Here is a 24293-nt window from a genome sequence, read left to right as displayed (position 1 = left end):
CAATCTTGCTGAGGCACGGGAGGTAACTGACTATCAAAGTCAAGTCCGCCCTTGCCGAACTAGGCTGGTATTATGGAGTTACATTTTGGCTGGACTAACGAGTCTATGTATAGTCCAATCAAAATCTCGCAATGAAATCAAAATCCGGTTCGTAAACTGTCGTGCAGATTTCGGTCGATTGCAGGATTTGCAAAGCATGTGCACCGCCAATTCGTTGTCAACTGATATTTTCCAAACCTTTTCATGTTATTAATCAAGGTGCTCACGTGATTTGATGTACTTTGCGATGTAAGACCCGTTTTATAACAATATAGATCTTGATGATCGATCAGATCGTCTTGACTGGGCGCTGCCATTTTGTTTGAAATAAATGCAAGTGATAGAATCGGATTGGTCCATAGGATTTGGTTTGGTTTATTTTTTGTTTAACGCTGCACTCAGCAATATTCCAGCTATATGACGGCGGTCTGTAGATAGTCGAGTCTGGACCAGCCTATCCAGTGATTAATATCATGAACATCAATCCATGCAATTGGGATTGATGATGTGCATCAACCAAGTCAGCGAGCCTGACCAGCCGATCCCGTTAGTCGCCTCTTACGACAAGCATAGTCGAGAGGCTTAGAAGAGACATAACTCGTAATAACCACTGATGGCGCTATGATCGAGCCCAGGTATTCCAGCCTAGTTCGGCAAGGGTGGAAACTGGACTTTTAAAGTCAGTTAACTCTCTTGCCTCGGGAAGATGTACCATACCATACCATACCATACCATACCATACCATACCATACCATACCATACCATACCATACCATCTCGGGTGAGATTCTCTATAATTATCTTGCAAAAGAACATAAGAGTTCTATTATGTGCTGTTGTTAGCACAGGACTTGAGTAAATGTTTCTTATTTGTAGTGCAACGATACAGCGATATATTATTGTGTCACGATACAAGGCCACACTATTACAACTCCTGTATTCCAATACATACAATACATTACATTACAAGATCTATTTGTGCAAAACACATGACTATTAACATAAACAGTTCAACCTCAAGCTTACGCAGATTTTTCTAGTTTTTCCTTTTTGGCTATAAATAGCATAGTATTCACAGGGCCCGCCAGCATAAATGTTTCAGCCCTACAATACCCCAATTTCAATCTCTGAAATTTAAAAACAAATGATTCAGGGTTCGGATTCACCTCCAAAAAGAATGAATACCAACTACGAAATGAAAGTACTCTCACGTGATACGAATCGTTTCGTCCCCATAGTATCGCAATATGTATCTTATTGCAACCCCACTGTATTGTTACACATTTAGAAGCTGAACGAAAACGGAATTGATGCTTGGATATTAGCTTCTTTTCCTAATCCAATCCGACATGTCAGACCATAAGACAGTCAAAATAATTTCACGCACAATTTATTACTGAAACTGAACATCCTCATCATTTAAGCATGTTAACTACTACTAAAGAATCGTACCAACTGCAGAAGCTGCTGAAAGACTTCATCATTAATCAAGTTCTTGGAAAAGTCCAAAAGGAGATCTCCATCTTTGGTCTTTAGGTTGATGCTGAAATTAAAACGTTGCATGATGTTCATAACAGGTATCATAATATAGACAAAGGATTTCAGGAAAAGTTTCAAAAACATGCTTTTCACGATTTCATATCTTCCATCCACATGTAGGAAAGGACACATGCACCCCAGCCTTCTATCTTAACTGGATCTTCCGAAAGAAAGGGAGTTAACTGACTATAAAAAGTCCAGTTTCCACCCATGCCGAACTAGGCAACTAGGGTTTACATTTTGTAACAAGTCTATGCTTGGTCCAATCAAAATCCTGTATTGAACCAGACATTCGGTTAGTAAACATCCTGGATATCAACACGCAGATTTAGGTCGACAGAAGAATTTGCAAAGCATGTTTACCATCAACTGGGCATCAACAGATATTTTCCTAATCTTTTCATGTTTTTAATCAAGGTGCTCCAGTGATTTATTGTAATTTGCGAGGCCCGTTTTATCACTATATAAATCTTGATTATCGATCAGATTGTCTTGACTGGGCGCCGCCATTTTGTTTAAAGCAATGGCATACGATATGAGAAGTGGAATCTTATTGGTCAGTAGGACTAACATAGGGACAGAACTCATAATGGTCGCTGGTGGCGCTACGATCGAGCCTGGATATTCCAGCCTAGTTCAGCAAGGGTGGAAACTGTACACTTATTGTCAGTTAACCCCCTGGCCACGGGTAGATGTCTTAACTGTGGATTTGGTGCTTACAATGGACAACCTGGGCAATTGTGCTTCCTTGTGTCTTGGTATGCAAAATTACTGCGCATGCTTTTTTGTCTAGGCAGCAATATAGAGGGACAATTTATTTTTTAATTTCATAATTTCTAAAACTCAGAGGTACATGTATTTTAACATTGCATTCACTGCACTGACATAAATCTTAGCAAACATTTTGAACGTTATAATAGTATGAAATAAACAAAACATTTGTCCATTTACTTTATGTGAAAGCTTCATGTAGAAAGCCAAATTAATCCCCAGTATTGTATCGAGAGGTCATGTATGCCTACAAGATGATACAAGTATATTTTAGAGTGATAGCAACTTTGGATTGTTATAAATACAGACCTCAAAATATGTACTATTAATTACGAGCAACAGCGCTATGTTTATGTTTTCACACGTTTTTCCAAGTCATTGTATTGTATATGATACTGGCTACATAATGATGTGACCCGTGAAGATCCGGAATAGAATAGGTCTTAATTCAGCAACCCATGCTTGCCGTAAAAAGCGACTATGCTTGTCGTAAGAGGTGACGCATATCATCAATGCTCATGATGTCAATCACTGGATTGTCTAGTCCAGACTTGATTATTTTAAAAACACTGTCATATAGCTGGAATATTGCTGAGTCAGGCGTTAAACAACAAACAAACAAATACATAATGATCATGATGATGGAACATAAATCTATTACTATTTTTCATGATACTTGCACAAGTATGTTTTTATTAACAAAAAGTCAAAAGCCAACTTACTTTTGACCTACTTTAAGTAACTATTCTTACATCATACATCTTATTCATTAATGAAACATAAATTAACAGATCATAGGAAGAAAAAAAGACAGAATTAAAAAGGAAAATTAACACAACAAAATTCAAAAGGCATCTTAGACAATTCCAAGAAGTAGAGCAAAAGCATAGGTATAACATGAAAACTGCACAGACTTTATTTTGAACTCTTGATAGACAAATGAACTTGATGACAAAGTGCTATTATTAGATATCAATATGAGGAGTCTGAGCAGGATGAGGATGCTATCATATCTAACTACTTGTACAACACTGGCAGGATGTCAGCAGACAATCTAATTTACTTTCCTGTTTCACATTATTATGAATATGGATGGAACAACCTTTCCAAGTGCTACTTACAATACATACATGCATAAACAAAAGGCTTACACGGTACATTTTATAAACTGGCAGTTTTAACCTTGTGTCCTGTGCATGAAAATTCCATCATGTCCTGCGCAAAACATATTTAGGTCACACATTACTTTATATTTTTTAGCGTTAGGGTATTGCTCAAATACATTTTTTTAGCATGTTATTAAATTTTTAAGTTGCTAAAAGTTTGGGCAATTACACCATGTAACCTGCTCTGAAGCTTATATTTGACCACAGGTCTGAAGCAAGTGTCAGTGGAAATTCCCAAAATTGAATTAAAAATTTGCCAAGTCATGTTATTTTGCTGTATGTATGAGTAATGTAATTTCTTTCCTGGGATGACTTGCATTTAACTGATAACCATGATAACAGTGTTTAAACAAGGTTTTATTGAGTACATTTTGCATTGAATGAAACATTAAAATACTCCTGATTTAAGAAAATAAATTTTAAAATAATCTACATTTTGAACACAGTTATTTTTATTTCCTAATTTTTGTGCCAATGACAATGGAATCATAGATAAATCCCTGGTCTTTTATCATAAACTATAGAGGAACAAATCTATATATGTAGGACCATACATACAAACTTTATGAGTTTAACATTTTACAAACTTCAAACAACATGTCCTTGTAGGACTAAGGTCATCCAAAGGTGACTGCTGAGTCACGAAGTGATTTTTTCGCTAAGTCATTTATAGTAAGTGCTACTCAGGAAAGTAAAATCTATTTATTCATTTACCAATATCCAAAAATAACCTCATGTAGAGCTTCATTTTTACTGTAATGAAAGAAAACAATAAAGTATTTAAGGAAATAGGTTGAAGCAATATACACCCATATATTTGATCAAGTAAAAAAGTCATAAATCCAAAATCCAAAATGCATGACACTTTTGACAGTCCTGTGCAGGGATGCATGTCAAGCATACAAATATAGATCGGTAGAAAGTGTATGCGTGTCATATATTGTCATGCATGTACCTGTATTTCTTAAATCTGTCCGAATCCTCCTTGAACATCTGCGGCATGCTGATACTTGAGCCATTTTTACTGAAAGTCTCCTGCAATGCTTTCCAAGCAGCGGACCCTGACAGAAACTCTCTTTGCAGATCAGCCATTTTCTACGACCTTCACCTTGACTTTGAACGTGTCCTTGAGCATTCGGACAACTTCCGTCTCGCGCGGGGTGGGGGTGGACTTCCGGTTTCAATGTCGACAGCTTACGAAAATGTATGCCAATGTTTACCATTTGAAAACGTATGTATGTAGTTGATCATACTTTTCGTTCATGTATCTTCTTACACAGAAACAATTTCCTCAAGATAATTAACGCGCCATAAAGTCTGTTCAACATTTAAACAATGTTGGGATATATATTGGTAATCTGTGTTCAGACACGAAATCGTGTGACGAAATTCGCGTTATCGATAAAACGCGTGAGTCGGGACTTTGTATAAATCGCGTTTCTATTGATTTCTGTATACCACAGCTGTGCTGTGTCAGTGCGTCACACGAAATACATTACATAGTCTGGTCTGAAAATCGCAGCGATAAACAATATGATCATGCTCTCTTCGAATTTACTGACAACAGCAGTCCGTATTGACAGTGTCGTGCGTCATCCACGCAGCAGTAGACAGTCCGATTTGATGGTGTGTCATCTTTAGGATGATTGGACAATTTCAATAGTCTTTCCGTACACGTAATCAAGATGACTTAGAGTCGTTTATGTCTACTGGTACTGCTTGAAAATTCAATCCATACAACATTTGGCCTGGCATCCTGCAAGGCCAAACTGGTATTGGGATTTTTATATTGGAGCTTTGTTCATATGTGATTAGGTATTGTAATGTGTGGTTTGCATGGTAAGCTGATGGAGTAATACGTAAAGGTTGGCTTCAGTTGATTTCTATATTGCATAACAACATTACGCTGTATTCATGTTTTGATTCAGATTATTTTGTAAGCTGATTACCTTGGCATTGGAAGTGATTGCCTTACAATGATACATGTCTATTCCTATCTCATTTTCGTTGCCAACCTCATGTTTTATGCAAGTGAAATTAATATATTTTCCTTTTGCAGATTGCATTCATTGTGAACTCGACACCAATGACGATGTATCCATAGTGTTACATCATGCTGCATCGTGTCAAGATGCATCCCCTATCTGGCTATAGCGGGACGTAGTATGACTGCTGAAAAACAATCTGATAGCACTGGCTGGTTCAGTGCTTTCAATCACAGCTGGAACTGTATAAAAGTCTGTGTCTAATACATATAGTGCTGACCTATATTACTATTGCCATAACTTCTAATTATTTTGGTACAAACCCTGCTGGACAGAAGAAATTAATAATCTGAAACGTCTTCCTTGATTCTATCAAAAGCTGATCTTTCATATTTTCAAAACCAGTTTTGATGTTTATACAAAGTTTTCACATATTTTTGACATTGTCCATTCAAGATTGATTTTACTTCATCATCAAGACATCGTGTACACTTTATTTATAGCAACAAGTTTCTTAATCAATCTGTCTAAATGGAAAATTTAAAGAAGCATCTTTTCCCCAGTAGCCGGCCTGCAGTGGGGTCTGAAACTAGATCAGTCTTTCATATTGATAATGGTAGTAATGACCATTTGAGCAAAGAAGTGCAGGAATGTTTTGAGAGTGTTGAAGAGTTTAAAAATGCTGTCAAGAACTTGGATGGAGCTGGAACCCACCTGACAGAGTCGCTGACGAAGGCATTAAAGGAGACGCAACACCAGAGCATTGCAGAAGATTGCGGCGTGGCTTTCAGGGAGGTCTATGCATGTGATCAGACTGCATTTGTGTCTCGACAGCTGCAGGACATGAGCTCCGCTCTGTATGACTTGAAAGCAAAGATGGATGATGCCACTGCAGATAATATGGCTGCTGAATATGCTCAGGTAAAGAAAACAACAATTTTAGTATATATTTATATTATATGTGTCTGATTTGATAGTGAAAAGTTTTGAGTATGATGAGTAAGCTTGATGCTTCCTTAACATGCTTAATATGTTCGGTAAGGAAATTTGCATGTTTGGTGGGAAGGAATATCAATATTTAGAATTATACTTATAGTTATAGATCATATGGTTAAACATGAAAAATTGCTTATGTTCATGCTTGAATTGATGAACTTTCATAGAGAATCTGAAACCGAATAAGTATGATAGGTTAGAAATGAGAGACAGGTGGTTATGCTGTGTGATCTTGCGAAGCGTTCTTTGTTCCCCGGCAATGTTTTTAATTGCTCATGCAATTGACCACTTGTTTTCTTGGACCAGGTCCACATGGTCCAGACTAAGTTACTTTCAAATATAGATATGACTAATGATTGTCCTGATTATCACACATATGAGGTTTTGTTGTGGTTCTACATATATAATTCATGCATCATACAGGGTTTCATATCTGTTCAGCTTTTAGGACATTGACTGATTGTCTTTCAAAATGGCCTCATTTCATTTCCTTCACTTTGTAATGACATAGCACATGTTGAAAAACATGTGCTCAAAATTTGCTAAAATGATGAAATGTCCTAATGATTTGTCTCTTTTAAAATCAATGAAAAGGCTTTCATGCTGATTTAGGGCTCATTTGACATGCATAGTATTTATTGCATGTATTGAGTAAACCTTCTTAACAGTTATTGTTAAGAGTTTAATTTTACTCTTGTTGGTACATGGACTTATGATGTTTATAATATCATAATACTTAAAACACTGTAAAACCTAATGCTCATTTTTAACATCATAAGCATGTCTAAACTGTTTGTAAAAAACAGTTGATCAATGATGTAGCAATGTGTAGTGATTCAACAAATATTCAGTTAGTTGTACCCTTATTATCACAGGTATAGACTAACAATTAGTCCCAGAAATAAAGTCATTTTATCTGAAATATATATATTTACAAAATATTAAATATACGGTAATCCAAATGGAGGCCAAGACAGATGCTTAATTTCATGACTTGCCAAATCATTCTAGACTTGAGTTAGATTCTTTTTTTTAATTTTTCTCTGGTCTGGAGACAGACTATGATGGGAATGGCAACTAAAGTACTCACGGAAATGAAAAAAAACTTTTTTTCGACCCCAGATCTTAAATAAATGCAGTTAATATACAAAATATGTAAATATTCAAACAACTAAATTAGTACTAATTGGTCCGTGGCACAAATACAGCATATCAAATGTTTTTATGCCTTTTTACACTTAAAAGTGTGTAAAAATGTGAATAAAACAGACTATTGTGAAACAGGGCATAACCAGGTGTAAGTAAATCAAGGTGACCTATGACACCTTGACGACAGGTGAGAACAGGTGCATAATGCCTATAGTCTGTTTCTGCTATGTCAATTTGGACTTAGTTTTATTTTTGAATGTTGAATTACCTCCTGTAAAGTACATTGTGTATTGTTCACTGAAATCAAACTAGCAAATCCAGACTAGTACTTTTCGAGTTGTTTTGTTATTTCGTATTTACAGCTACGTAACACTTTGTGTCGATTTTTAAATTGAGAAAAAACAGTGTTTTTTCATTTCCTTGAGTACTTTAGTTCTACATTGAGCATGTTGAGTCTTTGACCACATTGATAGGCATGTATATTCCCATGATGTCAGCTTGATAACTTTTTAAATAATGAAGAAAACCTTTCAAGGAAAATGGACACAATTTTTAATAATTGAATTAAAACATCTTAGTTGTGTAAATTTGTGTAAATGTGTGAAGTTTATGATGTATAGTGGATGACCTTCATCTTGAACAGGGCGGTTGGGTAGCCTTGTGGTCAAAGCGATTGCTTGTCATGCTGCAGACCCGGGTTTGATTCCAGACATGGGTACAATGTGTGAAGTTTATGATGTATAGTGGATGACCTTCATCTAAAACAGGGCGGTTGGGTAGCCTTGTGGTCAAAGCGATTGCTCGTCATGCTGCAGACCCGGGTTCCATACCCAACTTTGGTACAATGTGTGAAGCCCATTTCTGGTGTCCCCTGCCATGATATTGCTGGGGTATTGCTAAAAGCAGCATAAAACCGCTACTCACTCACTCATCTAAAGCACTTTTCTTTGAACGTAAACTTTAACATGTTTTAACCGTGTTAATTCAAAATGATACAATGACTACCAATTTGAGGATGTAACTTTATCATGTGTTTATTGGTTCTGTTTATTTAATGTTATAAAATCAGACAAAGTTCTGTATCAGATACGCACCAGAATGAAATAGTGTGGTATTCAGGTTCCTAACATCTTTGATACATTTACCTCATCAGCCTGGCAACACATTTTTTATTATTCATTTTCTGTCCAACCAGGCAAACAAATACAATTAGAAAAAAGTAACTGTAAACAATGGTGAACAGTTAAGATAATTGATTTAATGGATTGTATTTATAGTCCTAGATCTGGCTACTGCAACACCTTATAGAGAAAGCAAAACGTTCTATGACGTCATTGTGAACACGGTTACTGAAAAACCGTCAAGCATCCTGCATTTTAAATGTTAAATAGAAATAGCTAGTTTTTCCCACTCAAAGCGACGCAAATAACACATGAAGAGCAAGTGAGAACAAGAGTTATTTAAATGCACAAATTTATTTTTATATGGATGTAGCAAATTTATGACACATAGTCCATGAATCATCATATTGAAAACGTGTGGCCCTCGTGTCTTCTGATATGGAGAGGGGCGGTCGGGTAGCCTAGTGGTTAAAGCGTTCGCTCGTCACGCAGAAGACCAGGGTTCGATTCCCGACGTGGGTACAATGTGTGAAGCCCATTTCTGGTGTCCCCCGCCGTGATATTGCTGGGATATTGCTTAAAGCGGCGTAAAACCGTACTCACTCACTCACTCTGATATGGAGTTTACACCAGGGGAGTGGTTAAGTATTCTCAGAGGATGTTACGGTGCCCCAGGCCTACAGGAAAGTAAACACTCCCAAAGTGGAATTTTTTAAAATCCTGTCAAGTTTATTAAATGAAATAATAATTGAATGTATATGTTGAATTACCATATTCGACGTAATAAGCGCCCGCAGCGATAATTGCTAATATATTGGCTAGTGGACAATCCAATTGAAATTTGAACCTGGCCAGCCATATTTGGAGACTATTTCACACATTGGCAGTGGATAATTTCCAATCAAACCTATAACTCAGTCTGTAATGATTCACTTTGTTGAAATACAATACAATTCTCATAGAAGCCAGCCCTTACAATTTGAGCAGATCATACATTTTGAACCAGATTACCGTATTTGACGTAATAAGCGCCCCGCTCTAATAAGCGCCCACTGCGATAGTTTCTAATATATTGGCTAGTGGACAATCCCAATTAGCATCCCTTCTGATTGATCAATGTACACAAGACTTATTTATTTGTGTATAATACATAATCGTGTGTTATATGCATCCTTAAGTATGGGCAATTAAATTCTGGAAAATATATCTGTCGTGTATAATACGCACAGACTTTTCTTTTGTATCATTTCAGGATGTCAGCATAAACCACAAAATTTACGATCTTTCAACTCTGTTTTTCTAACCAAAATTTTATTCTAATAAGGGCCACTTATTTCTAATTTTGAGAGCGCCCTGGGCACTTATTACGTCGAATACAGTATCTTTTTGAAATCCTGGATAAGTCTAATTGCAAAGGTGTAATAAGGATCTGTTGTGTTGATAGGCTGAATACACATTCACACATGTTCCTAGTTGTCTCCATCGAGGGAGATTGCTGTGTGGGTTCAGCAGTACACAGTAGTTCAAGTATCCAGGCAGTACTTAACTGAGCTAATTACCTGTAATTTGAATTCAGCAGATTATTTTTAAGGAAAATGTGAATGGTTGGGTTATTCAAGTGATGGAAAGTATGTTTGAATATTACCAGGAGTATGAGTGGTCTCTTTATGATTGTGTGTGTGTGAGTATAGTTTTACTCCAATTTTAGCAATATTCCAGTAATATCACGGCAGGGGACACCAGAAATGGGCTTCACACATTGTACCCATGTTGGGAAGACCCGGGTCTTCGGCGTGACGAGCGAACGCTTTAACCTCTAGGCTACCCGACTGCCCCTCTTTGTGACTGATAGGCATTAGTTAATGTTAAACATTTGGTTGTTTATTTTTCAGACCTTGTGTAAGGTGTTACTGGTGTTCTTGAAAACCCAGCAAACGTACCACAAGCTCTGTAGTGACAGGATGATGGATCTGGTTCAGAAACTAAACATGTCCAAAGGAATCCAAAATCAGGGGGAGATAACTGAACACTTTTTGGCCTTGCTGACCACAACTGTGGACAAATCACAGAACAAAATCCATCTGAAGAACGGCAGCAGTCCATCCCAATCGCCCAAAGGGAGCCCCAAGACAAAGAAAGCTGTGAAAGGTCCAGATTCACCAAAACCCTTGGCCAAACAAACATTTAAGTCTTCATTACTTTCTCTGTTTGATCGAAAGCCTTCCCCTGAAGAAGGTAAAAGTGCCTTTTATGTAGACATGGGATCTGATGCAGCTGGCTGCTCGCCTACAAATGAGCTGGACTCTACTCAGACTGCAGGCAGCTCCGAGTTACTACAAAGGAGGCAAGATCAAGCAGGAGCTCATACAGAACAAATCTCTGCCTCGAAAGAAGTTCCACAAGCTAACCTTCTTGGCCTTGACCTCGATGGACCTGCTCAAGGGCACAGGAAACTGGAAGCCTCTGCTCAAGGTCACCCAAGGCTTGACAATACAAGTCTTGGTTTATCAAAGTTAGCTCTCATGGGTCAAGGTCAGATCCCAAGTACCATAGGTCAAGGTCATCTTCCAAGTGCTACAGGTCAAGGCCAACCATTAGTTGAATTGATTGGGCTGCCTGAATCATGTGATCCCAAGTTGGCTGCAGGCAGTCTTTTGAAACCCCATCTGATGGGTCTGGACCCTGCCCACCCGTCCCATATGAATCCAGTGGTTGATCCACGGAACTTACAGATACATGGGCTTCAGCCCCAACCAGGTACCGTAGCTCACTGTTGACAATTCAGGGTCACGTTTCACAAAGCAATGTTGGCACAACAGCTGTTGTATGTCTATGTTGTGATATAGGATTAAAAGCCATTGGAGTGCACATATGCTCTGTGAAATGGGGCACTGTGTTTTTTGTTACCATTATCCAATGCCAGAGTGCAATAATATTACTTATATATATAAATCAGACAAGTTAATTTATCACTGGTTGAACATGGATTCAACATCTGCTCAAGCAATAAATTATTGTCAAAATTTCTAAACAAGCTTAAGCAGGGTTTTCCCAATGTTTTATGTGGACAACCATATATGGTTAATGGGGCAGTTCACTCAAATATCTTTCTAAAGTTCCTGCTTTGAGTATAACAGTGTCTTAAACATCATATTTAGAATGACATTATGTTATGAAGATTACCCTTGTGTGTTTCCATATCGTGAATATCGTATGTAAGAAATATAATCAAATGAATGAGACTTGCATGATACAATTATTATTCCTGATATCGATGTAATGGCATCCTGTTGTTAACAGCAACAGAAACAAACAGTTTTAGTCCACTAGTCCTTATTATGAAAGCATATCACAAAACCCTTAAAAGGTCAAATTGCTACTAGTCCTTATGAAGCCTTAACTATTGGGCTGTTTGGCAAGGACTACAGGACTAGTGCCAATTTCTAATGCTGGTTGATGGTAAAACAACGATCTATATGAGGTTCCATCTTGGCCACGTGTGGTTGACTTATACTCCCTGAAGATGGGTAGGTGGTGCCGGACATACCATTTCAGCGTTAGAAATTGGCACCAGTCCTGTAGTCCTTGCCAAACTGCCCAATAGTTAAGGTATCATAAGTAACAGTAGAAATTTGGCACTTTTAAGGTTTTGCTATATCTTATCATTATATTTATAAGGACTGGTGGACTAAAAATGTTAGTTTCTGTCGCTGCATTTTGATACATATTTCAAGGATCAAGTTTATGCCTCAGCTTATCTACAGTGATACACAGTATATGATATTTGCAATACAGGAAATCCTGGGCTAATGATTTCTATATGGCCTGATGTAATTTAATACCCTTGTTTGTGTTTCAGGCGTGGGTGTGATGCAGGTGAACTGTCAGTTGGCTTCGGAGGAAGAGCTGGAGAGCGTCATCAACCTGCTGTCCGGCGTCAACTGTTCCAACTCGCCTATGCAAGCAATTCCCGAGAACCAAGTCCAAGGTCAAGTCCAGCTGACAGTGCCCCAGATATATCGCATGCCAAGTCCTGCCTCCGACTCTAATGTTGAAGAGATGAAACATCCCAAATATCAGATGCACCGACGTTCAGAAGGATGTCTGGATCTGTCCGGTGTGCGCGGAAACACCTGGCCACATCAACACAGAGCTAGTCTACCGGCCGTTCAGTCATTCCCCCAGCGGCCGTTGATGGATCCGTCGCGAGATGCAACCATGTACATGCGTCAGTGCGCGCAAGAGATGCACATGCCATATCGTCCAAACCCAGCGTACATAGCGACAGGCCCGGGACCCGGGCCAATTATGTCCACGTCACAGTGGTCCTTCCCTGGCAGTGGAACATGGCCGGCCATGCACACACATGGAGGGTAGGTACAGTTATCATCTACCTATCAATGATATGAGGCATTTTGCATGTGCCATATCAATAACCAGACCCCTGCTGGGCTGAAATGGCTTGTCAATGCATTTTGAATTGGCAATCGATATCAGCCCGGGTGGTAAGAAATTAGAGTTACAGCCCCTTTTGCCTTGGTATAAAAGGAATTCGATCAAAGCGTGCAAGAGAAAAAACCTGCAGCATGGACCAACAGGATTAATGACATGTAAAATTGAACAACTTTTCGTTGCAGTGACTCATTGATATCAGCCAAGGTGGTAAGAAATTAGAGTTATGGCCCTTAGTGCCTTGGTATAAAAGGAATTTGATCAAAGCGTGCAAGAAAAAAAACATGCAGCATGGACCAACTGGATAAATGACATGTAAAATTTAACAACTTTTCATCGAGGTGGCTCAGTGGGAAAACGGTGGGTTACCATGGTTACAAAACTTAACACGATATGTGAGGTTGCAGGTTCAATTTCCGTCATCCATGATGAAAACTTTCATTTCTTGTCTTTGTCTCTTTTGACGTTTTAAAAGCCAAGTACAAATTTCATTTACTACTCAACTCATCAGGTCTTACTAGGAAAAAGCTAAAAATCCCAAGAGGTGATTACGAGATTGGATGATGCCTACAATAAAAAAGGTAAAAGTGGCAGTAGGTTTATAAGATATGTTATAAAGTTAATGTTAAGGCTTTATAGAATGTTGTAGACAATGGTAAAGGTTACTTGTGTGCTGGGGGCTGTCGGGTAGCCTGGTGGTTAAAGTGTTCACTCGTCACCCGGGTTCGATTCCTGAAACGGGTACAATGTGTTAAGTCCATTTCTGGTGTCCCCCGCCGTAGGAACCCATGCTTGCCGTAAAAGGCGACTATGCTTGTCATAAGAGGCGACTAACAGACTCGCTGACTTGGTTGATGCATGTCATCGTATCCCAATTGCGTGGATCAGTGTTCATGTCAATCACTGGATTGTCTGGTCCAGACTCTATTATTTACAGACCACGGTCATATCAGTTGTGTGTTGTACATGTTGTAGGTCTGACACGATGAACAGCAGCTGGTCTGGTGTCCAGGACTCAAGTGACCTCAGTGATGACTCCTCCAGTGGGGAACAGTTCTACGCTGTCGGACGGGACCTGGTGCAGGCCATCGACTCCAAGTGAGTAGTCGTGCACTTCCTCATACTTCAGTCTTCAATTAGAATATACAGTCAACTACATTTATAACGAACACGCTCATAACGAACTGACGAATATAACAAACTGCTTTTTGGTCCTGTCGATTTGCGGTATATATGCTGTGTATATGTTTATAACAAACTATGGTTTTAATGAACTAAAATTAGTAGTCCCATTGAGTTCGTTATAACTGTAGTTTACTGTTGTGAACAAATTGTCCATCACAGGATATTATGGTAAACGAACTAATTTTCAAAGGCTGTATGGTATGACCTGTTTACACTTTAAAATTTGTAGGTTTTTGTATAATCAATTTGTATTTAGCATATGATATAGAATGTTTGGTCTCCCATGTATTTTTAGTGGATGTGGATGTATAAAATCTGGTCTTGTGTGCCAATATATATACAACATAAAGACAGGAGCAACCCCTCTTGGATATGCAGTATTTTGGAAAATAAGATATTTTGAGCATTATGTTAGTCAGAAAGTACATCGTATCACTTCAGGTGACAAACTTAGTGAATAAAAAATTGATATTTGGAATAAAACATCACTACAGTTATCATTTAAATTGTGTTTCCTGGGCCCTAATGCACAAAGCGATCTTAGCGCTATGACCAGATGACTGTCATAAGCCTATGTATTGGAGTAACCATTGCCTTAGCGCTAAGATAGCTTTGTGCAACAGGGCCTTGTTCTCGGTATTTGCAGAGATTCAGATTATTCTCGTAAACTGAGCTGGAAAAAGCGATCAGCAATCTGCTGTACACACATTTTCTCACAGATCTTCCAGTGATTCAGTTAAAAATACCCAATAATCATGATAATATGACTTTACTGAATTTTGATGCAATGATTGAAAGAAATATTACCTGAAACTAGTATTTTACCTGGAATAATATATTCAAATATCATCCTATTTTAGTTGAAGCATTTACTGTGTATATTTAATATTAATATGAATACCTGGACTATGACAACTGCAACAGGAAGTGTTTTGTTGTGTGTGTTATGATAAGATGAACTTAATGTGTCATGGAGTGCTGAACAGACTGAACCCCGGACAATTTGTTTATCCCCAGAGAGGACAGCAGTGACGAGGATTGTGACAGAAGGCGGGGCCCCCCCAACTACCAGGGAGCTGTGGCAGCGGACCCTCATGTATGTATGGCTCTTTCACTACTGGGGCAGGGGACCCGTGAAGATTCTGGGGTAGAATAGGTCTTCAGCAACCCATGCTTGCCTTAAATGGGAACTATGCTTGTCATAAAAGGTGACTAACGGGATCGGGTGGTCAGGCCCACTGACTTGGTTGATGCATGTCATCGATCCCAATTGTGTGGATCGGTGCTTATGATATTAATCACTGGATTGTCTGGTCCAGACTCGATTATTTACAGACTGCTGTCATATAGCTGGAATATTGCTGAGTGCGGCGTTAAACAACAAACCAAACCAAAACCAAAACTTGGGCAGGGGGGTAGCTCAGTGGGTAAAGCGTTTTTTCATCACAGTGAAGAACTATGTTGATTTCCCACACAGGTGCAATGTGTGAAGCCCAGTTCCATTCCCTGGTATTGCTGGAATGTTGCTAAAAGCAGCATAAAATAATACTCACTCACTCTCACTACTGCTGAGTTGAAAGGTCACTGCCTATCGGGTATATGAACATTTACAGGCTATATTTGTCTGTAGTCTATCCCGTGAAGATCTGTGTCAGAATTGGGTCTTCAGCAACCAAGCTTGTTATAAGAGGCGACTAACAGGATTGGGTGGTCAGACTTGCTGACTTAGTTGATGCATGTCATTGTATCCTGTTGTCTAGTTGTGTCCCTTGGTCATGCCAGGAACATATGACCATGGGTTTTTGATCCCAGTCCACCCCAATTGTATTTCTAGGTTTGTCAGCACCATACCCATAACCAAACTCACTCACTCTTCATATCTCATTTGAGACAAGGGACGGAACTCTAGAATAAGACGGCTGTCCAACCTTCTCTGTATTACCTGCTTCGTGTAAAATCACATCAAGATGTGTGTACATTTGCCTTAGCTTATGTTTTGAATGGTTCCTTCAGGATGCATCGTCCATGCACACCTGGCCTCCCAAACAGCAATGGAGCCACTCTAACCTGTATCTAAGCTCTGGTGTGGAGCATCTGGAGCCTCCGGACAACAGCCAGTTCCAGCACAGACCCGTCCAGATGCAGTGGAGTGACCCCATGTCATCTCGCAGTATGTGGCCAGCCGGACCCCCTCCCCTTGGTAAGTGGCCATCAACGTCATCTGTGCATTACCGCATCAGCATCTTCTACCCTTAAAGGGCAAGAGTGACCCCCTCAATTGATAAGCCTCAATTCACTGTCAGGGGCAAGGGTGGCCCAGCCGTCTAAGGCGCAGCAATTTGCGCCCCTTGGGCACGCCAGAAACCTATGATTGTGGGTTCGAATCCCGGTTCGCTCTGATTTTGCTTCTAGGTTTGTCAGCACCATACCCGTGCACGTGGGTTTCACCGAAGTGGTAAACGTATGAGACCTGCATCACTTCGGGCTTTCCTCCCACATTAAGCTGACACACCGCGATATAACTGGAATACTTTTAAAAGCGGCGTTAAACCCAACTCACTCACTCACTCAATTCACTGTGATGAGTTGAGACCCTTAGGTGTGCCTGAAACCTATGGCCATGGGTTCGAATCAGAGTTCACCTGGCTTCTAGATTTGTCAGCACCATATCCTTGCTTGTTGGTTTCACCGAAGTGGTGAACATCTGAGGCCTTGATCAGTTCGGGCTTTCTGTGATATAACTGAAATACTGTTCAAAGGAACTCGTGAAGATTCCGGGATAGAATAGGTCCTCAGCAACCCATTCTTGTCGTAAAAGGCGACTATGCTTGTCGTAAAAGGCAACTAATGGGATCGGGTGGTCAGGCTTGCTGACTTGGTTGATGCATGTCATCAAACCCAATTGCGTGGATCGATGCTCATGGTATCAGTCACTGGATTGTCTGGTCCAGACTCGATTATTTACAGCCCGCTGTCATATAGCTGGAATATTGCTGAGTACGGCGTTAAACAACAGACCAACCAATCAAATTGTACGATGGCACCCTGTCAATTCAGGTATCATGCAATCGGACAATGATTGTTGAAATGTTTATTTACAATACATATAAATTGCCATGTTGCACTTTCTTATGATGTGTTCTTGTCTTACAGGTATCCCTCCACAACGTACCTCCCAAAGTATGCAGGGCTTTGGGACTCTCCAGTGACCTTGACCTTTGTAGGTGGCCTTGACATTTCATCATACTCACGTCTGCATCAAGAGTTCAAAGGCTGCATAATAATTCAGTTTTGTGTGAATGCTAAAAGCATGAAATTCAAAAGCTATGTTGCAAATGATTGTTTGTTGTACTGTATCTTAGCTCATCAGTGAGGTGCTTGCTAGGCGTCAGAATCCCTTTATGAGGTTTACAGCCTTAAAAATATGTTTCTCATCACCTGTAAGAAGACACATTTCATGACTATACATTATTTTAATGATAAGCTAGATGCATCCTTACCTAAAGTGGGATGCAAGATTCATGCTGTGATATCGGATTGTAGCCTTAGAAAAGATGAAATCCATTTTAAGTCGTAATTGTTTTCACAAAACATTGATTCAGTTTCCTGACCCTTGGATTCCTGGATTCCAGTTAGAATAGGCTCCAGCAATCTATGCTGGTCGTAAGAGGTGACCTAATGGCCCTGGGGGTCAGGCTCGTTGACAATGTTGATTGCATGTCATTGTAGCCTGGTGTGGCTTGTTGTTCACAGTATCAGTCACTGCATTGTCTGGTCCAGACTCGTTTATTTACAGGCCACTGTCATATAGCTGGAATATTGCTGAGTGCTGTGTAAAACAACAAACAAACAGTGTTTTGATTATTTGCTGCAAAGGCAGACACTTGAGGATGATGAACATATATTTACTTAAAGGTAGGGCTGGCTATCGATGTAGATCTTAGAGATTGATCATCCTTAGCTAAATATAGATCAATTATAGATAAATATTGGATAAGTAAGTTTGAGGAAATATGCTAAAAGCTCTTAGGACAAACAGCATATTTCACATCACTGGTGTGTGGTGACACACTTATGCATGGATTACTCGGACATTTAAGATACAACAAAATCAGTTGCTTTCCGTCTTTGGCAATGGACAATACTGCTTGTGTAAATTAAAACTTTATTTCATCACAATAGTTTTTTTGAGATATTATCAATGACCCAATTTTAATGTTTCTTCACATCAACGATAATTCTGATTATTGATCTTTTTAGCCAGCCCAACTTGAGTTTGTAGTGTTTACGACAGATTCCATGAATTAGATGCATGGTTATACAGTGAATTCCTTGGATACAAAGCTCAACAATATGATACATGATACATTCTGTATCGATACACATCTTTGCACACTTGTTTTCATATTCTGCACTTTATTTTTCGTTATGTAAGGTGCATCTTTTTATTTCACTCATCCGCTAAGGGCTAATAAAAACAAAAATCAAGAAGAAGAAACTTAAAAAATAAGATTGTCTTGTTATTCAATAAATGGACGTTCATCTACTGTCTTGGAAGTAGGGAAGCCAGACAGTTATGTCGTGTAGTATCCTACCAAAGACCCACATTCGTTTCCCTACAGCAGTACAAGGGGGCATGGGTGGCCCAGTCGTCTAAGGCGCTGCGATTTGCTGTGCAGAGTTGCATCCCTTGGGCGCACCAGAAACCTATGATTGTGGGTTCGAAACCTGCTTCGCCCCGATTATGTTTCTAGGTTTGTCAGCACCATAACCGTGCCCGTGGGTTTCACCGAAGTGGTAAACGTCGGAGACCTGCATCACTTCGAGCTTTCCTCCTACATATAAGCTGACATGCCGTGATATAACTGGAATACTGTTAAAAGCAGCGTTAAACCAAACTCACTCACTCACTATAGCGGTACAATGTGTTGAGATCTTCATTGGCATCCTCTGGCATGATATTGCTCGAATATTGGTCATAGTAAGGAACCTCTAGACTGATTCATTAACAATGGAGCACAAGTGATATGCCTAATGTAATTTTGACCTGTAAGTTCTCTTAATGTTAATCCCAAGTTAGAATTGGTCTTCAGAACCCTGCTTGTCGTAGGCAATCGGGTTTTCAAGCTCTCTGGCTTGGTTGATGCATGTCATCGTATCCCAAATGCGTAGATCGATGCTCATGACGTCAATCACTGGATTGTCTGGTCCAGACTCGATTATTTACAGACCGCCTTCATATAGCTGGAATATTGCTGAGTGCGGCGTTAAACAAGACAAAAATGTCTGTTGGTGTATATGCTGGAGTGTATTTTCGCTTTTTTGCTTGAGATGATTATTTTGAACACAGACCTGTTGTTGTTGCTGTTGTTGTTGTTGTTGTACATGTTGTTGATTGGTAAACTAGAGAGTTATAGATTGGAGTGTAACGATTCACAGACAGCATCGCGATACTCTGTATCATGACAAGAATATCGTATCATGAAGTCTTGTATCAGTACAAAATGATACACGTATAAAAAGGCTGTAAAGATATGCAATAATCATGGTGATGCCGACAAACAATTGAAGCAATTAGAACTATCTGAGATAACTGGGGTCTCAAATTAATATGTTTTAAAAATAAAATAATATTTTTTTGCATTACCAAACTCTTCAACACCTAAAAATCTTCAAGCAAAAACAATTTACTTGATTATTAATTGATTACATATGTGACAATTGTTGCAAGGATTTAGAAATGGCAATGTTTTATTTTTTTGTTATATATGTCACTTAATCATATTACTATACGACGTATTAAGCGCCCAGGGTGCTCTCAAAATTAGAAATAGGGGGCTCTTATTAGAATTAAAAAAAATTGGGTTTATTTCGTAAATTTCGTTATTAGGCTGACAGCCTGAAATCATACAAAAGAAAAGCTTGTGTGTATTTTACACGACAGATATATTTTTTCCAGAATTTAATTATCCATTATTGAAAGTGCATATAACACACGAGTGCGTATCATACTCAGATAAATTAGTAGTGTGTACACTGATCAATCGGGAGGGTGCTAATTAGGATTGTTCATTAGCCAATATATTACCAAATATCGCTGTGGGCGCTTATTAGAGCGGGGTGCTTATTACGTCAAATAAGGTGATCTGGTTCAAATTGTATGATCTGCTCAAATTGTAAGGGCTGGCTTCTATGAGATATGTATTGTATTTCACCAAAGTGTATCATTACAGACCTAGTTATAGGTTTGATTGGAAATTATCCACTGCCAATGTGTGAAATAGTCTCCAAATATTGCTGGCCAGGTGGCCTAGCTAGCCTTAAAGATACTAGCCAGTATCAAATTTCACTCGCGTAACTATGCGACAGTTTATTTTTCATTCTGCGAAAGTATCATTAAAGTAAACCCAATTTGCAAATCATGAGTCAAGTATTATGAAAGGGGGATAACTCTGAGCTGTAACCTCAATTCGTTTGGGATATTGATTTGATTTTTTATTGTCGACTAGATCTGTAGAAATGGGGGAACTCTTTTTTTTTGGATTAACGAAGGTGTGCATTTCAAAATCACCGCCAAAATTTCAGTTGCCATTTATTTTGGGACAATTCAGAATCTTTAGCCAGATCGAAATTTGGCTAGCCACGGGCAGGTGGCTTTTTGACACACTGCTCTGGAAAGTGTTAAAGGATAAAGTAACACAGGATATTTGGTGAAACTGGAAAGAAATGTCAGTGTTGAACATTATCACCGATTTGTTTAGTTCGATTATATTGTTCATTAGTTATAAGAATCATTATAGATCTTAGAAATGTTATGTTAATAAACTGGAATAACATAAGTTAAGCATGTACTGTAAATCTGGAAATTAAGTCTCCAACTTAATACGACTGCTGATCCTTAGCCCAAAATGTGACTCAATATCAATGCAAAGACCACTCGCATTTTTCGCATTTAATTCACGCTTATGTTGATTTCAAGATTTACAGTATATGCTTATAGACCAAGTTATCAATATATAAATGTTAAAATTTGTTTGAAACCTTTGTCACCATAATTATTTTACACATTCTTTGATGTTACTATTTTAGTGTTGATACAGTTCTTTCAATTTAATCATCTCTTTTTTTTCATGTTTAAGAACAGTTGGCTGCATATTTAGTTGCCAAAAGCTTTTGGGGCTGTTAAGCTGCTATATTGTCAAGATTTTCGTAATTTTTATGTATTAATGAACCCATCAAACATTGAGTAATTATTCCCTACAATAGGTCAGAGGTGATATTTATTTTCTTATATTTTCATATCACGTTCAGTTTTTCGTGGTAGAGTTGAAGATGTGGGAGTCACTGCTATAGTCTTCATTTGTGTTTGATGGTAGATCATTGTCTCAGAATGAGGTGGCTAAAATTTAAATAAGGGCCGACAAAGTATTCGTTTCACCGTAACCGTCAATGTAAACCAAGCTGAGAAATCGTAGCTGAGTACTGCTCTGCTTTTACTACCCATCATGCTCTGCTGGCTTATACGATTCCCGCTGTCTAATGCTGATTTTGGGTTTTACCAGACTGCAGATTAGATAGTGTCATGAAAATGTTCCTACCCCTTTTATTCCCAACTATTTAATTCCCCTTTACACAGGGCTGCGACCTTTGTGCCACCTTTGAGCGATCCAAAACTGGCCAGGCCGCTCAATTGTCGCCTAAACCCAGAAATTCATGTTTGTATGTCACTGCTCGAGCAGTTGTTCAGCAGTAACTGCTCAAGCACAGCGGTCGCCACAGTCAACGGTCACTGCACGCTGTTGGTCGCCCAAAGGAGGCACAAGCATCGCCCAGATTGACGGGAAAATATTTCAGCAGAACCCATCGATTACCTGGGGACCATTAGGCGACAACTCTGCCTTCATTCTGCAACGACGGCAATGCTTGTTCCTCCTTTAAGCCACCTTTGAGCAACCAATCTCCTCAGCGACCTTTGTGCAACTGTTTGGAACATGTTCAAAACTTCACAGCGTCCATCGCGATGTCTGAACCTCCTGGAACGACCTAGGCAACCACTTGGCCTCCTTTGAGCCTCCAACGACGACCAGGCAAAAAAAATTGGACGCAAACATGAGGCACAAAGGTCGCCATCCTGTGTAAAGGCCTTTGAACAGCCTTAGAAATTCATCTTTTTTAAGACTGGATATGGAACTAGTGAAATTTCACTAGTCCTCAGAGTCCTGCTTGAACAAGATAAACATGTTTACTATTAAGTTTTAATTTGTACCATTATTGAAGCATTGAGTGTTATGAGGTTCAGAGTTATGGCCCACAAATGCTACTAGTCAGCGAGGACTACCATCATTGGATTGATACACTACTCAGTTAGTAGCGGTCTAGTGTGAATGTCAAAGCCCGAATCCTGCCAAACCTTTCATGACAAGTAGAATAGTAAAGGATTTCTGTATTCGTTAGCCACTTTACATCAAGCTACCATGGTTACCGATTGGGTTACTGGTCACATCACATCAGGTTACCATGGTTACTGAAACAAATTTTTACCTGTCAATTTGAATAAGATTATAATACATTTCAATCTATTTGAAAAATAGGAAATCTATGTTTTATCATGAACAGGAATGGCCAAATATTTGTCAGTTCGACTTTAAACTCCATGAATCACTCAAAACAGTTAGTGTTCTGTTTTCAGAATCAGGTCGTCTGAGTGTAACTTCATCACAGGATCTAAGTCAATCACTATCGGTGCTAACTGTAACAACCAAAGCGTGTTCAACCTCGATGTCTCTGTCCTAGACGATATAGAAAAGTTAACCCTCATTAATCCATGTGTCATCACCATCGTTTCCATAGAAACCAAACATGAAGGATCATGTCTTTCAAATAGGAGTTAAGCTTCAACAAAGGCTGCTAACCAGGTCCTAAAATATCTTGAAAATATCAAATAACAAATTACCGTATTCAATGCAATAAGCGCTCAGAGCGCTCTCAAAATTAGAAATAGGGGGCTGTTATTAGAATATCATTTTGGTAAAAAAAACAGAGTTGAAAAGTAGATTTCATGGTTTTTACAGCCTGAAGTGTTTATGTACGACAGATATAATTTTCCAGAATTTATTAGCCCATAACTAAGCTTGCATATAACACAAGAGTGCGTATTATACGCGAATGAATAAGTCTTGTGTACATTGATCAATCGGAAGGAAGGCTAATTGGGATTGTTCACCAGCCAATATGTTAGCAAATGTCGCCATGGGCGCTTATTAGAGTAGGGCGCTTATTACGTCAAATACGGTATTACAAAACAGGGGGGTAGGAGAAAATAAGAGATCCACCCCTTTTGTAACAGTTTATAGGTGGCAGCTGTGATTGGCCATAAAGGAAGATTATTTTGAGACTTGAAATAGATCAACACTCTCTTTTTACAGCTGATTAGGAATTCCGAGAATATCAATAGTGATGTTTAATGATGTACTGCGAAAGGTAAGAAATATGATTAAGACTAATTATTTGTTCAGGGTTACAGTATGTCAAACTGTTGTATGTATTGGAATCAGGTTTGATGGACTTAAAGGCTTAAAGCTAAATCATACAGGGTTTGATTTTCTTTTTCACTAACCATATGCGTGTTTCCTCTATTAGAGGGCGGTCGGGTAGCCTGGTGGTTATAGGGTTCGCTCATCACACTGAAGCCCCTGGTTTGATTCCCAACATGGGTACATTGTGTGAAGCCCATTTATGGTGTCCCCTAGGGCTGGGACGGGTAACGCGGGTACTCGGGTCGGCTGGGTACTGAGTAGGACCCGGGTACCCACAGGACTACCCAGACCCGTGGTTAGTCACGTGATATATTGTTTAATGACCAAAATTATCTAGAACTCTATGGTTACACTA

The 24293-nt window shown here is 39.0% G+C and overlaps 2 protein-coding genes across 3 annotated transcripts in view; one reads left to right on the top strand and one right to left on the bottom strand.

Annotated features, from left to right (window-relative positions):
* The window catches only part of LOC139478137 (glucose-6-phosphate isomerase-like), a 38214-nt gene extending 33569 nt beyond the window's left edge, over positions 1-4645 (bottom strand). Inside the window, exons 1-2 of the mRNA XM_071260468.1 lie at positions 4470-4645; positions 1491-1581 (exon numbers count right to left, since the gene is read on the bottom strand). Coding sequence (XP_071116569.1) covers positions 1491-1581; positions 4470-4606 — 228 coding nt within the window. The 5' untranslated portion in view covers positions 4607-4645. The remainder of the gene's footprint in view (positions 1-1490; positions 1582-4469) is intronic.
* Positions 4646-4679: 34 nt separating this feature from the next.
* LOC139478136 (uncharacterized) lies at positions 4680-22219 on the top strand. Of its 2 annotated transcripts, none has more exons than XM_071260466.1 (8): positions 4680-4745; positions 5574-6420; positions 10658-11522; positions 12625-13138; positions 14193-14315; positions 15420-15498; positions 16416-16602; positions 17556-22219. In XM_071260466.1, the coding sequence occupies exons 2-8, from the start codon at positions 6031-6033 to the stop codon at positions 17609-17611; spliced, it is 2214 nt and encodes a 737-aa protein (XP_071116567.1). In that variant the 5' UTR covers positions 4680-4745; positions 5574-6030; the 3' UTR covers positions 17612-22219. The 2 variants fall into 2 exon arrangements, with proteins under 2 accessions (XP_071116567.1, XP_071116568.1); XM_071260467.1 differs by lacking the exon at positions 4680-4745 and adding an exon at positions 5210-5286.
* Positions 22220-24293: the final 2074 nt, after the last annotated feature.

The sequence above is a fragment of the Haliotis cracherodii genome, unplaced genomic scaffold, assembly GCF_022045235.1.
Source record: "Haliotis cracherodii isolate W230 unplaced genomic scaffold, xgHalCrac1.p SCAF_39, whole genome shotgun sequence".
NCBI classification, from domain to species: Eukaryota; Metazoa; Mollusca; class Gastropoda; order Lepetellida; family Haliotidae; genus Haliotis; species Haliotis cracherodii.
This window is presented reverse-complemented; position numbering and strand designations above follow the sequence as displayed.

Bases quoted from the DNA above. Each gene is read 5' to 3' on its own strand.
- LOC139478136 (XM_071260466.1), top strand. From the start codon at position 6,031: ATGGAAAATTTAAAGAAGCATCTTTTCCCCAGTAGCCGGCCTGCAGTG. The intron at 6,421-10,657 runs GTAAAGAAAACA...TTTATTTTTCAG, and splicing joins TGGCTGCTGAATATGCTCAG to ACCTTGTGTAAGGTGTTACT. The intron at 14,316-15,419 runs GTGAGTAGTCGT...GTTTATCCCCAG, and splicing joins GTGCAGGCCATCGACTCCAA to AGAGGACAGCAGTGACGAGG.